Genomic DNA, 15,449 nt, shown 5'->3' on the forward strand with positions numbered 1-15,449 from the left:
TCTCCTGCGAAATGCACATTAACCTCAAGTGATAAGGAAACTGTGCTCTTTTTCAAATTGGTTTTCTGGTCCTGGACCTTACACAGTTTTCAGAAGAATAACATTAAATTAAAAATAATGTTTCTTAATCAGATTAAAGTAATGGTCCACTAGTCTGTGGCCTCTCTGAACAGAAGGTAATTCTATAATGTTAAACTGTGAGTTGTTTGCCTGTAATTCTTATCTTGCTTAACTGTCAGCTCATAATTGCTCACTTGGCATCTGTCTAAGTGGGTGAATGGGGCAGATAGCGATGCTCTCGAGATGTAGGTGGGGGTGTTTGAAACATTGCCAGAACTTTTCACTAATTTACCATCCTCTTGCTTTCAAGCACAAAGCTGCCATGCTTTTCCTTTAAGCCACCGCTGCCTGCTTTGAATAACAGTCATCGGTAAAAGCTGAAGGGCAAGTTTTGGCATCCATGCGCTCTCCTTCATGCTGCTACCGCACCACCCCACATGCAGATCAGGTGTACATAGTGTCCTCAATTCCTGGAGGCTTCTCCAAGCTGTTATGTCAGGCAGATGTAGAGATGTCACAACAGACCGATTGTTCAAGCATGAAAAAAAACAACAACACGGAACTAACCCAACCTAATGTGAATATGTTATGCTTTCATGATTAAAATTAATTGTGATATGTTTAGGTCGGGCATGTGTAGTGCAGCCACTCATGACTGTGTGAAGGTCAATAAGTCACATAAAATATCAGATAATTCAGTCTTTTTTTAATTGTCAAAATGCAAATTATGATATAAAAAAATAATTTATTGCATAAAAAGTCAAAATTATGACATACTAAATAATAATTGACATTAATTAAATAATTAACTAAGATTAACTAAATAATTGAGATAAAAAGTCAAAATATGACATACTAGGCCATAATCATGAAACAAAAAAGCTAAAATTATGACATAAAATGATCAAAAGTATGTGATAAAAAGACATAAACATGAAAAATATGAAAAATTTAGCTAAAACTGAGTAAAGATAAGACATATTAAGCCAGAATCATGAGATAAAATGTCAAAATTACGAGATTAAAATCACAATAATTACTAATATTATTACAATAATTACATAGTTAATTATGACGAGTATAATTATTTTTATAATACATTTTATCTCACAATTTCAAATTCAAAATAACATTCTCTCAATTTCAGCTGTCATAATTCTGACTATTAATGTCATAATTATAACTTTTCATAATTTAACCTTTTTGTCATGATTTTGACATTTTATCTGTGTCAAATGTAAACTTTTTGTCACTTTTCATCTCATGATTATGGCTTAGTATGCCATATTTAGACTCATAGTTTTGGGTTTTATATAATGATGATTATGGCCATGGCATTTTGACTTTTTTTTTTAATCTCAAATATGATTTAGCATCGCCTAGTTTTGACTTATAATTATGAGTATTGTGTCATAATTTTGACTCTTTTCATTTATCCTCTCACCCGTAAAATGTTTTTGCCAACTTGCAAGCTTTAGGAGAGGAACCCAGGCGTTTTAGTTCCTGTTTGCTGTCTTGTTATGGCCTCAGTCAACAGGAATAAAAACACGGAGGCAGAACGTTCCCGTGGTTTTATGCAGCCGCTCTCTCCTCTCTCCGGGTCTGGAAATGTTCCTGGCATCTGACTCACAGTCCTCTTCAACTTATCCCTGCTGATGAAATTTCCACATACTACCATAGTGGATCAGCTCCAAATCATGCGCAGGTCACCTCGTGCTAAAGAAAATATTTTATGCAAATATGAGCTCTCTTGTTTTTTTAAACCAGGAATTGCATGAAAGAAGAAATGTTACACTAGCGATGAAGGTAAACACAAAAGTTAAAGATTAAAATTAATATGCAAATGTCGTTCTCGTTCAGTCAATAAATCATCCAAAACGAAGGCTTCTATAGGATCGTGCCAGGATTTCCTTGCGCCAACTGCTGACCACGTGATCAAAGGGCTCTTGAACTTTGAAACTTTTTCTCCAAATGCAGAGGTAAAACAAGCCACATCTTAGATGTTCTCATGTTTTTTCGTTGGTTTTCAAGGCCAAGCGTTTATTGTAGTAACACCTGTCGAAGTGTAAAATATGCAGCACAATTCAGTTGCATTAAAGACCGTATATAGAGAGTATATAAACTGATATGAACCTCGGAGCCAGATAGCATGAGGAACAAACAATGAGCTACTGATTTGCTGTATCAGAAGTCCTTAAATGCAGATTTATTATGACTAAGCCAGATGTCTAAGAAAGCAAAAAAAACATCTGAAAGGCAATCTTAGAGAGTTCAAGAGACGACACACCGAATCAGAAGTACATAAGTACACAAGTGGTCTTCGCTTTTTATTATCTTATGACACGAATCAAATATACATGATATTGGGTACTGTTCTCTCGATTCACTGTATTTTACAGTTATTTACTGTTGGAGCATATCCAAAATAAGAGAAACAAAACCCCGGACAATTTTACACACTTATGTAGAAAATATTCTCCAGAGACACAGCAACACATAAAAGACGGCAAGACGAGGAAGGAATCATTGTTTTGATTTCATAAAGTTCACATTGTCCAAAAAACAAACAAAAACAGGTGAAGTGATGCAAATAAGCCTCTGAAATAAAATCATAATAAAAAAAAAAGGAAAACATTGACACATGAGTGCAAATTTCTTTGGAAGCTGGAAAAAAATGTAAGACATAAATATGTTAAAAATATAGCCTATCAAATCAAAGACGAACAAAAGAAAGGCAGACGATTGACTTCAAGTAGGAGATCCCAGAAAGTGGAGGGTCGTGGGAAACACCCCAAGCAGCTTTCATTTCTTCCTCTGGAAAACATTCGCCAGCATGGCACCTGAGGTGGTCAGCTGGCCCATCTTACTTAGAAACTTGGTCTTTGCATCCTCACCCACCAGACTCGCTGCAATAGAGATGGACCTGAAAAGAGACAGAACAGCATTCATAGGTCAGAACATCCACCCGCCACTCAAGGGTCGTGTAAGCACCGGCTGCTGACAGGGCCGGACAGGCAAAGATGATACTGGTCACCCAGTGCTTGAGTGTTACGTGCAGTTTTATGATAGAGTTTATATAAGTTCATTTTCATTCTGGAAATCAGTTTGTTTCAATTAACTGATTCTAATTCACTGAATCTCTTTCATTTCCACTCTCTGTGTGGCATTTGTCATACAGTAAAATATTTCAGTAAAAATAAAAGATTGATCACTATGCATTGTCATATGTCATTATGGTTCATTTAAATGCTACATTATTATTATTAATTATATTCTAAAAATTATTTCATAATTATTATGTATTAATATTATTAAAATAATATTTTTTTACATTCTAAAAATTAAAATTACCATGCTTTCTTGTATTTAGCGTAAAAAAGAAACACATTACTTGATTATTTTTTAAACTATATATATATATATATATATGTTATGATATGTTATGAAATATTATTACAATTTAACAAATATATTTAATGCAATTTATTCCTGTGATGGCAAAGCTGAATTTTCTTATTATTATCAAAGTTGAATGCAATTGATCTGCTTAATATATATATTTATTTATTTTTATTTTTTGTATATATCCGTTGTCACTTTATAGTTTCACTTTTTTTGGCAGATCGGTCGTGAATAAAACTTTGTAAGGTCACACGAAAAGAGAGATAACACATAGTTATGTGATGCATAGGATCATTTTTGAGTGAAGATTTCACCACCATTTCTGCTGAATGGTTAAAAACACCAGAAATTCAATAAATCACTTTAACCCAGTTTCACAGACGGGGCTTAGCTTAAGCCAGGACTAGGCCATAGTTCAATTAGGAAAAACTTTATTTAACATAACAGCCATTTATGCACAAATTAGATGCATTATATAAATGCCTGATATGTAGTTTATGCAGCTTGGCTCTAAGAAATAGAGACCAACTCACGGAGTCACGTAAGATAATCCGTAAAGTCCTGTACCAATAAAGACGTAACTTTGCCTGACTTAAATAATATGCAGCCATGAATAAGCGCATGTTGGAAATAAAAGCGCTGAATTGAATTCTCTCTCTGTCTATGCTCATCATTAGTCTCGTGAAGTCGGAGTCACGTAGATAATCCGTCAAGATCCTCTCCCAATAAAGACGATGACTGAAAAGAGGAAAAACCAAAGTGAAGTATGTTCTTACTTCACTCAGTCATTTATTTACTTTATAACAGTAAATAAATATAGGTTCTGCATATCGGTTATCGGGCACATAAACATGCAAATAATTGGTATCGTATCGGTTATAAAATATCAATATTGGTCAATCACTATATCTTTTGCATCTTTTTTTTAAGTCTTGCTCTCTCAAACTGGTTCCCGCAAAACGTTCATGCTTAAAATGTCACCCACCCAACTAATTAAACATAAAAAAAGAATCCCAGATAACCCGTGGCAGAACAACCCACACCATTTGTGAGAGGCAGACTCGACTGATGTATCATGACTTGTAGTGACAGTCACAATGATAGACTTCACTGCAGTTATAAAGTTCAAACATTTATAAATATCTCACAGAGGCATGAAACAAAACCACTGGAAGCGTTGCTACGATACCAACTGTGAAATTTAAAAGACAAGTGCTGTTTATAATCAAGCCACATCGTACAGATTAAAGATTGTAGAGAGTGCCACACGTGTTCGCAAGCTGGGTACGTTTCGTTTTGGAAACCCTCAGTTAGAGAGAGTCCTTAGCAAGCGAAAATCTGACTGTACATACCCTCTCACTTCTTCACCAAGTCATTCAACTCTTGAAAATTGCAAACTTCAGCAAATAAAAATCCATTTAGTGCATATTATACTACCTTTTATATAAGAAAAAAACACTCCGCACCAAATTTGGAGTGGAACTATTACATAAATGTGACCCTGGACCACAAAACCAGTCTTAAGTCGCTGGGGTATATTTTTAGCAAATAGCCAAAAAAAACAAACATTGTATGGGTCAAAATTATTGATTTTTCTTTTATGCCAAAAATCATTAGGTTTTGTGGTCCAGGGTCACAAATAACGGTGTATGATTCCATGTAGCTTTACACAGCTGCTACAAGTGTAATATGAAGCAGCATTACCATTGGCCTACAGGCACAGCCCAAATGGAGTGGGTTTGCAATAATCATGTGGCTAAACCAGTGGCCTGCAATGCCTGATGGGAACTCTCCTAGCAGTGGAGAGACGGAGTCAAACCCAAGCTGAACTCAAACAGATAAATTGAGGAAATTATCATGCGAAAAGCCTTCCTGAGTGCTGTAGTGCTTGAGAACTCCTGTGGAATTATTTATTTTTACTCTGCTACTGAATGAGCACTTGTTCACTTGTTTTTTTTTTCAGTACAGGAGAAGCAGACACTGTAATCATTAGATTTTCCTCTTGCATATAGTGATTTGAGGCTCCATTTGCAGTAAACACAAAACCCGGTGACTGTATGAATAAAATGAAAGAGTGTGTCTACTCACCCTTGTGCCTCTCCAATGCCTTTGTTCTCCACCTTTATTTCACACTCCTTTATCATGGAACTGAGAATAACCTAAAGGACAAATGGGAAAAGGAGGGAGTATTCTTAGAGCACTGCTGGGAAGTCTGACATACACGCAGACACACGCACATCAGCTGGACATTACTAGGCAAAGGAAATTAAATAAATAGAAATTGGGTTATATGACATGCAGCGTGATAAAACTTTAAGACAAGACTAGACTAGGCTTAGGAAAAGGATATAATGTTATGCGTCTGTATTTAATTAAGGATTATGGGTGGTTGTTGTAATTATGTCATACAGACATGAAAAAAAACCCAATTTGTTTTTTAAAATGTTGATTTAATACCTCATGCTCCGGAGAGAGCTGCTCCATATCTGTCCTCAAACATCTCAGTCCAGGGAGGAAATGATTTATCATGAGTTCTTCAGAAATAACTAAAGCCCCAGAGTTAAGAAAAGACTATGTCAAACATACCTGTGAAATATACACGTCTAGCCATAAACACACGCACACGCACGCACACACACACACTATGTAAAATAATATATAATATGACTTTAAAAATAAAACCCAAAATGGCAACAAATTAAATTTCAGTCATTGATACACAACAGCGCATAAATACTAAAGCTCTAAAATAAAAATGTAATACATTGAAACTATATAACAGAAAAAGTCAACAACAAAAAAACGAAAATAAAATAAAAACTAAATGTAAAACTATAATCAACCTATAATTAGTGTTGTTAATCTGTGACAGTTTCATTATAAACCTACAATTAGGACTGTGGATCTATAAATGTTTCATTAAATAAATTGAAACTAAAACACTGAAAAACATAAAGCTACAATAAAACTATTAGTCACTGAGTGAAAACAAAAAAGACTGGAAAAAAAAAAGTAATTTAAAAGTATATTAAACCTACAGTTATGGCTGTTAATCTTCAATTAAATAAATTACATGATGTATCAATTATTACATGATACACCATGATATTACATGATATACCAATTAATTAATTATTTTAAATAAATGAGAATTAAACCACATGTACCAATATTTGCTGAAAATACATGACATTCATAATACTGCAAAATATTACATTTTTACTAAATGAACACATGAGCTCTGCTCACAATTAATCTGAAAATATAAACAATAATTCAAAATATGTATGAATTTTGATTTTCAAGAATAACTTTGGTAATTCAGCTGAATCTACCAAAAACCGCAAATGAATTAAACATCAAACAGTCTTAACATGAGTTATTGGTATCTGCTGAAAGCTTGATGATCGTGCACCCCTAAAAGAGACCAAACCGAAACCGTGACCACCGCAAAACTTGATAGAAACCGTGAGAAATTTGCACAGTTAAACCCCTATCGCCTTCCAATAATGACTTGCACTTTTACAGTAAATACACACCGGTATACAGTCCACCGATCCAGACTCAACCTCATATCGATCATGCTGCAAAACCTCAAAACACAGACAGGATGAGGTTTCACAAAACTGCCCGGGGGGCAAGCCACTGCTACAGGGGGGTCTCAACTGTGACACAGCGGACAAAAATAAAATGAAACGGAGAAAGATGGGGGGAGAACAAGACAAAAGAGCATCTGCAAAGGCATGTGTGCTGGGAATCCTGACCAAAGGGCTGGGCTAGGCTCTCTTCACTCAAACGAACAACATCACAGAGCGTTTAACGACAAATTCTGCCATCCACCCTGCAATTTAGTGTACAAAAATGGCTGAGGTTTATTTTCTTTCTTTCCCTGCCAGCGGGATTATGCAAACATTTTCGCAACGATGAAGCACTCAGAAAAAAAAGGTGGAAAAAATAAAAAAAGAGAGTGAGAATGCAAATCCAGCTATGGAGACTCATGTCCAGCTAAAATAGTTGACCATCGCTCAAAAATTCAAAAAGCACATAGAGAAAGTGGCCACACAGACTGTGTGTTCAGTATCTGTTTTTAAGTTGAAATTGGAGGTAAAACGGTGGTTATACTGTGCAAGCTGCCATACGCCACAAAATCAGTAGAGAAACCAGTGAAAGATGGCTTCTGCTCCCAAACATCAGCAGTGGAGGTGTACAGTCCAATTCCGCAGCCTATCTGTTTTCAAATTGTAATCAAAATGTTCCCTCTTAGAGAAAAATCAACTTCTGGAAATTTTGGAAATGCAAACCGCTGGGCATTACCGAGGCTTACAAAAACAATAAAAACACTTGAACATGCAGCTTTTCTCTTCACAAGACGTTAATTGATGGAATGAAGTTGTGTGGATTACTTGTGAATTCTTTTAATGTTTTTATCAGCTGTTTGGACTCTCATTCTGACGGCACCCATTCACTACAGAGGATCCATTGGCGAGTAATGCTATATTTCTTCAAATCTGTTCCCATGAAAAAGCAAACTTCGTCTATATCTTATCTACAGCTTGGATGGTCTGAGGGCGAGTACAAATGTTCATTTTTGGGTGAACTATTCCTTAGTTCATAATAGTCAAAACCATGCTATGTGAGGCAAGATGAAAGGTGATTAACAGTAAAAAGTGGTTCTAAACAGGCTGTTTAAGTCAAACGTCTCTCTTATGTGACTATAAAAGATACAACAGCAGGATAAGGCGCTGTATGCCTCAAACAGTTGAGTGGCAATGTCAATCCTTTTACTCTCCACCGTCTGCTGGTTGTTGCACAGAGTCAGTTTGTGCAAATGAGGAAGAACAACTGTGGAAAAAAACAGAGAGAGAACAGGACATGAAAGAGACAGAAAATACATCTGCCGCACTAATGTACGTGCACTAAAGGGCAAACAGAGTCACAGAAGCATGACGGTACTGTTATCATCACATTACAACACGCTATGGTGTTTTTATCTGTGCAAATAGTGAGAAACTTTGCATAAGCAAGTAAACATATAGTGATGACACTCACATTCATCTCTGAAGCGGGGCTCTGCGTTGGGTCCTACTCTTCCAAATGTTTTGATGATTTCCATGTGCAAAGAATGCTGGTCCTGATACTGGGGGTCTTCCAGAAAAGAGGCCAGCTGCATTTTCACTCTCTCTAGCAGCTAATAAACACACACATGACATAAAAACAAATAAGAGCTTCTCTATACAGTTTGCAAACCCTAGTCCCAATTTATATTTAGAAGGGTTTCTCTATTCAATTTGTAAGCTATATTTACAAATATATGTGGATTGTGTGAAGTATCTGTAATACGGAAGACATGTACCTCTTTTTGCGTTACGGTTTCCATAATTGTTCCGAAGGCAGGTATTGTTGATATCCTCACTGAGCTGAAAACAGAAAATCCGTCACTACACATCCAAAAGAAACCATACATTTCCCCACTAAAATGATAAAAGATGCATGAATGGAACAGAACCATGAGATACCAATCACTTGATGGAATATGTGGTAAGCAAGATGATTAATGCCACATGATCATTCCCATGTCAGTATGAAAACCAAAACAGAAACAGTCAACAAATATCCAAATACCCCCCCATTAAGAAAATAAAAAATAAAAAAATAAAAAATATCCAACCAAGTGAATGCGGAGAGGAGACAGGATATTTGGTTTTTAAAGTGTCTCATAGCTGCGGTTAACTCACAATTCAGGACCACTGCACAAGGTAATAAGGGCTGGAGCTACTCGCTTGTCAATTAAGGCTTCGCTCATGCCTCGAAGAACCAGCTGCAAACCAGTCAGATGCAAAAGAGAGACGGGGGGGTCAAACACAAATGGCCAAGAATCTAGCAGGGAAGGAGGGTGGTAGAGGAGACTGTAGTGCTATAGGGGACTTTGGGAAAGAGTGACTGGCAGCCAAACATGCCATGGGCCAGATGAATGGATTGTGAAAAGCAGGTAGCTTTTCCAAGCGTGCGGCGATTAGTGTAGCCTGAACGAAGGATGTTAGTACATCGAGCACATGAGACAAACAAAATAAGCACTGTCTCTCAAGCCTTGGTTTCATCAGGAGAGCCAGAGATACACTTTCACACTGACATAACATCAGCATGAATTACAAATGATGCACATACAAGTCATAATTATATCAGCTGGAATGATGGTTAACAATGGTATATTTCAATAATAAATTTGTATATATGGGGCATATTTCAACCTCAAAATAGAATAAAAATAAAGAATAAAATAAAAATATAAAATAATAAAAAAACGATATAAAATAATTTTAGAATTTTTTATAATAATAAAAAAGACTATTTTAGGTTTATTTATAGTGTGACATTATTTTTGCAGCAATTAAGCACATTTAACTCTCTGTTGGTTAGTAGCTTATTATAATGCAAATAAATTCTTGTACTGAGAAAAATACATACAAAATGATATATAAATAATGCCTGGGCCATATTCCAGACTCAAAATAAAATAAATTTAGCAATTTTCATAGCAATTAAGCACAGTTAACCCTCCGGATGTCAGAAGCCTATTATAATGCAAATAAAAAAATACAAAAATAATTATTAAAAATAAAAATAAAAAAAATAAATACATTTATAGATTACAAGTATACATCATGGTAGTATTAGTTATATATTGTATTTTTGTTGTAACCAAACAGGTTTGCTTTCATTACTGCATTACAGTAATCAGACATTTTTTTTCTACATTATGGATGAAAATGATAAAATCATAATGCAAAACTTATTCATGATCCTCAATTGTTTTTTTTTGTTTTTTTTTAAGGTGAAATGTGACCTAGACATTTAATTGTTTCGATTGTTTAAATAAAACTGCAATATTTTTGATATGACATTAATTTCTTTCAACATAAATAGAGTGAAACCCTTAAATCTTGGCTCTGCCTATCTCTTGGCTCAGGTAGGCGATGCTTGCTTGAGGAGGGGCTAATAAGGTTGTGGCCTCCGGAGAGAACCAAGGCGGAGGGAGGTGCATGGATGAAGGAGGCAGGAGACGACTTACATTTCAGGATCACTGGAGAGAGTGATAAGTGCTGGAACAACTCTCTGAGCTACTAGAGTTTCATTCACCCCCTTCACCAACAGCTGATTGGTCAGAGCAGGGGTGATGTCACACAGGATGCATGGAAAGAGCAAGCACAGTGTCATGGAACACCGCAGAGAGAAAGAGAGAGAGAGAAACAAAAGAACACAAAAAAGGTAACAAACTAAAAAAAACAGCGCAGACATACAATGGAAAAACACGACAGAAGCCCGAGGAGGCGCTACACAGATAAATTAAATCAAATTAATGACTAAAGAGGCCAGGCAAATTTAACTAAAGCTACGACCACAGATGAGGAGAAGGGGTTTCTCACATGGAGTTTCTTAACACTCCTTGAACCTTCATTACAGACTTACAACGGTGTGGGGGGATGAAATGTGGGGGTTTGTTACGTCATTTCTGAATGGCAATAGCAAGCGTGCTGTGGTGCAAAAGACATACGGATGCTTTAAAGCTGCAACGACTTGTAAACATTCAGTGATTTGACAGGTAACAGGGATGACAAGGCACAAGGGGGCCCTAGAGGGAGTGTGGATAGGTCTGAAAATACATATTTACCACCTCACACCAACCATTAACATTTCTAAAACATCATATTACAGCTAATTTGCATTAGAAACAATGCATTAGGTAATAAAACTAATCATTTGACTGGCCTGGAGGATGATAAATGTCTTTAAACATAAATTTAAGGACATTGGAAGTATTTATTAACTTTATGGCTAAAATAACTATGCATGTCAATGTCTGAAGCGTGAATTGGAGGAAGGGCTTACCTCGAACATGCGTGCAGCGGTGCAGCGTACCAGTGCAGATGTATGAACCACTCCATACCAAAGCACCGTCAGTAGAAGCTCATGATATGCTGGGTTTGCCCTGGAGACAGGAAGTAACTGATTTAGTGGGTAATCACAAAATAACAGGCGATGATCCTACTAAACCTGATCTTCTAGTCAGTTAGACTGCCATTAGCATGAAACGTCTGGTGCATTAGATCATCAGGATACGGGAGTCGAACAATTTGGGACATGTTATTTTTGTTGTAAACTGCTTAAACCACTATTGTCGGTTTATGCAGGGCTCAACTTGAAAGATGGCCTACTGGCCTCGGACCGATATGTAAGTGTTTATGTCTTGCAAATGTAAACATTTGGTTTTATGTGATTTTCGGTTTAGAATTCTGATTGTCAACCTTTTAAACTTAATTATTACATTAAAAACTTTAATATTAACTTTATATGAACTTAAATATTTAATATTAGGCAGAATTATATAACTGGGTAATAAAGATGAAACTGTCGAATTTGAAAAGATTACTAGCGATCAATAAGAAAAAAATAAATCACAAACCAATTTGTAATGTTTTGCAGTAAATCAGTTTAATTTATTGCTCTTGAAAGTTTCTTAAATGACTGTACAATTTCCAGCTATTATTGCAAATTTTATTTGTAATAATTTTTAAAATCATTTTAAAATAGTGAAATCATAAAATACAAAAATTACAATTCAAAATAATTTGAAAATCTGTGTAAAAATGGTCTAATAATATAAAAAAAAAAACTTAAAACAACAAAATCATAAAATACGATTATAAATGTCAAATTAATATAAAATGCGTAAAAAGGTGTGTAATTATATTTAAAAACAATTTTTTTAACTATGAAACCATAAATAAAATAAAACATAAAATATACATATTAAAATGTTATAAATATTAAAAAAGTTTAAAACTGTGAAATATTAAATTAAAATGCTACATGTAAAGTTATTTTTTAAATTATAAATATAAAGTTATACATTTACAGTAATAAACAAATCTTGCTCTGCAAAGTATCTCTGAGATCAGTTGCACTTTTTAGACAGCCCCTGGTTACAGTTAAACATCTGCTTTTGTGTTCCAATAAAATAAAATAATCTGGGATTGGAATAGCATGAGGGTGAGTAAACAACAATTTTAACTTTTGTGTAAACTACTCCTTTCAAATGGATGAATTAATAAAGCTTTAATGCACAGAAACTGACAGGTACTCTCAACGGCGGGGTCATGACACTTGTGAGCAAGTCATTTTACATCAGCTTAAAGGAATTGCAGCCTCAGATGAGCTCATGCAGAAATGCATCCTGGCTGCAGATTTAACAGTGCTGACGACACTCACCCAAGCTCTACAAATGAAGCCTTTAGACTGTCAAGGGGAGCATGGGAGAGAGACAGCGTGGTCATGACATCCTCAAGAAAGCCAACCAAGAGTTTACGGTCCTCCTCCTGAAACGAACAACTTCATCAGAGAGAGGCTTTCCTGAATTAAGACATCACACAGCAGGCGTACAATGATGCTCCTACCTGATTGTAGCACGTCAGGACTCCGGTTGCATAAATCGGCACCGTAGCCTTTGTAAGGACGCCGTTTCCTGCGGAGGCGTCTGCAGAACACAATCCTTGTTACAATCTCTAAACTTATATAACTGAACACTCAGTTAAGTCGGACATAAAAGAATTAGTTGAACTCATTTGGAACTACTTTGGCAGATACTTTAACCACTGGCTTTTTTTTTTTTTTTAACTCAACAGACATTCAAAGAATTAAAGAAAAAGCTCCATTTCCAAATCCCATGAAGAGTGAAAACACATATTTGACACACAAGTCTCCAGCATGGAAAAGAGATATAGAGACGAAGTGTGTGTGTGTGGGTGTGTGTGTGTGTGTGTGTGTGTGTGTGTGCTCTCTTCCCAGCACCTCGTCTGACAGCGGGAGTATTATTCTTGGTTAAATGAACAGTCACTCACCCACATTCTCCTCAGATAGCCGCAGGATTTCTTGGAATTGAGGTTTTACCTTCAAAAATTAGGGGAAAAGAACACCTAAATTAAACTGAAACTGCTGAACGGAGTATCTGAGTCAGACTATTTGCAGCACAAGCTGTATTTAGCTACTTCACTTGGCCAAATAAAGAAAAAGAATACAGAAAAAAAGGTGCTACAGAGAGAGAGAGATTACTGTATTGACCTGTCCTACCTTAGTGTTGGTAAAGATTTTCCCAAACGTTCGACATAATCTCCAGAAGAACCTGGAGAACTCGTGCACACAGGTGGATGAGGTGACGCTGATGCGTCCTACAATATCTATAAGCTGTGGTAAACTGTGGAGAAAAAAACAGAATCAGGTCCAATGCAAATGTAGGTAAACTAAGCCTTGTACATGCAACATATGAGAAGTATAGAAAGAATACAATCACTAAAAGGATTTCAAACACATTGTACCTTAAATTGTGTCCAACTGCACCATTGTACCCTTTGTTTTACAACCAAAAATACTCATAATTTAGTTTTAAATGACCTTCTGAATTAAAAATGCTGCTCATACCTTTAAGACAATGATATGTAAATTATCTTTGTTATGACTGGCTAATACTAGTAATACAAAAAGGAAAAAAAAAAAGAAAAAATGTATATATAAAGTAAAATATATTAAAAAAAAATTAATCCAAATCTAAATACACACATATGTGTGTATATATATATAATACATATGTGTATTTTATATATAGATCAAAAGCAGAGAACAATCTACAATTTCCTAAATTTCAAGGTCACTGATTAGCCCTATTTGAAGTTATCCTAACAGGAGTAGAAGGGCAGTTTTTTAAGCATATATCATAAATTAATTGTATTATGAAGCATAGTTTAAAAAACTTAAATGAGATATTTGAAAAATAACTCCGATCAAAATTAGAGAACACTTACAGATACCTCCAAGTTATTGGTGTTAATCTGGTGCCTGGTGCTAATTTCCTTAATTATGTGACAAACCCTATTTAACTGGCAGCATTCCTCTAATTTTCACTGAGATTGCAAGATGGCAGGCCGCTCTAAGATGACTGAAACCCTGCAACAGCAGGTTGTCCAAATGAAGGCCAAAGGGATGACTCTTTCAGCCACTGCAAGAGAAGCTGGTCATTCCAAATCTGTGATTTCTAGAAAATTGCAGCTTTACAATGACACTTATTCATTCAAATCCCCCCAAAAGCCTGGTTGTCCACTCAAGACAAATGCACAAGAGGACAGGATAATGCGGAGACTCTCAATGGGGAATCGGTTCCGATGGGAAACATTTTGTCTGGAATCAAACTGGGGAAAGACTGAAGCCTGAGTGCATAAAGAAGTCAGTGAAAGGTGGAGGAGGAAGTGTCATGGTCTGGGGGATGTTGTCTGCAGCAGGAGTTGGGCCTCTCATACAGTTACATGGAAAGGTGAATGCAAATGTTTATCAGAACCAACTTCATTCGGTTCCTTCCCTGCAAGCATGTCCCAAACAGCCTGCAATTTTCATGCAAGACAATGTCACAATGCAAAACGGGTAAAGCAGTTCCTTGAAGCTAAGAACATTGAAATAATGAAATGGTGGGCCCAGAGATCTAAACCCAACTGAAAATCTCTAGAAAATCCTTGGCAACAAAGTTATGGCTAAGAAAATCACTACAGTTACCGAACTATGGAAGAGAGTGGAAGAAGAGTGGACCAAGATCACACCAGAGCAGTGAGAGAAACTAGTGATGTCCTGCGGCTGCAGATGTGCTAAAGTCACTCAAAGCAAGGGCCTCTACAATTCCTATTAATTTTTGACAGCTGTAATCCTCCAACATTTTAGATGTAATCTTCTTTCGTGCTACAGTGGTAACTGTTCTCTAATTTTGATCACTCTGTTTTCCACAAAATAAAGGTTTTTGATGCAATGCTTTGGTTATTTTGTAAAACACTTTAGTATAACAGTGGTATACCTAGAGCTAATATTCCTTCAATTTTTGAGCAATGAAGATTAACAATATTTCAGAAAAAAATCAAGTATTTATAGATTGTTCTCTAATTTTGATCTCCACT

At 35.9% G+C, this 15,449-nt stretch overlaps 1 protein-coding gene across 9 annotated transcripts in view; it reads right to left on the minus strand.

The window, feature by feature from the left end:
* Positions 1 to 2,589: 2,589 nt before the first annotated feature.
* Positions 2,590 to 15,449, minus strand: part of relch (RAB11 binding and LisH domain, coiled-coil and HEAT repeat containing) — a 55,305-nt gene continuing 42,445 nt past the window's right edge. For 5 of the 9 annotated variants that reach the window (XM_016495309.1, XM_016495306.1, XM_016495304.1 and 2 more), the window contains 12 exons: positions 13,588 to 13,711; positions 13,359 to 13,407; positions 12,915 to 12,994; positions 12,730 to 12,836; positions 11,350 to 11,449; positions 10,532 to 10,614; positions 8,816 to 8,879; positions 8,512 to 8,650; positions 8,188 to 8,304; positions 5,920 to 6,008; positions 5,551 to 5,621; positions 2,590 to 2,983 (listed from right to left, as the gene is read on the minus strand). In XM_016495309.1, the coding sequence (XP_016350795.1) occupies positions 2,863 to 2,983; positions 5,551 to 5,621; positions 5,920 to 6,008; positions 8,188 to 8,304; positions 8,512 to 8,650; positions 8,816 to 8,879; positions 10,532 to 10,614; positions 11,350 to 11,449; positions 12,730 to 12,836; positions 12,915 to 12,994; positions 13,359 to 13,407; positions 13,588 to 13,711 (1,144 nt within the window). In that variant the 3' untranslated portion in view covers positions 2,590 to 2,862. Of the gene's footprint in view, positions 2,984 to 5,550; positions 5,622 to 5,919; positions 6,009 to 8,187; positions 8,305 to 8,511; positions 8,651 to 8,815; positions 8,880 to 9,197; positions 9,281 to 10,531; positions 10,615 to 11,349; positions 11,450 to 12,729; positions 12,837 to 12,914; positions 12,995 to 13,358; positions 13,408 to 13,587; positions 13,712 to 15,449 lie in introns of those variants that run through there. The other 4 variants (XM_016495308.1, XM_016495305.1, XM_016495310.1 and 1 more) reach the window with 3 other exon arrangements.

The sequence above is a fragment of the Sinocyclocheilus anshuiensis genome, unplaced genomic scaffold, assembly GCF_001515605.1.
Source record: "Sinocyclocheilus anshuiensis isolate Anshui unplaced genomic scaffold, SAMN03320099.WGS_v1.1 scaffold110, whole genome shotgun sequence".
Lineage (NCBI taxonomy): Eukaryota > Metazoa > Chordata > Actinopteri > Cypriniformes > Cyprinidae > Sinocyclocheilus > Sinocyclocheilus anshuiensis.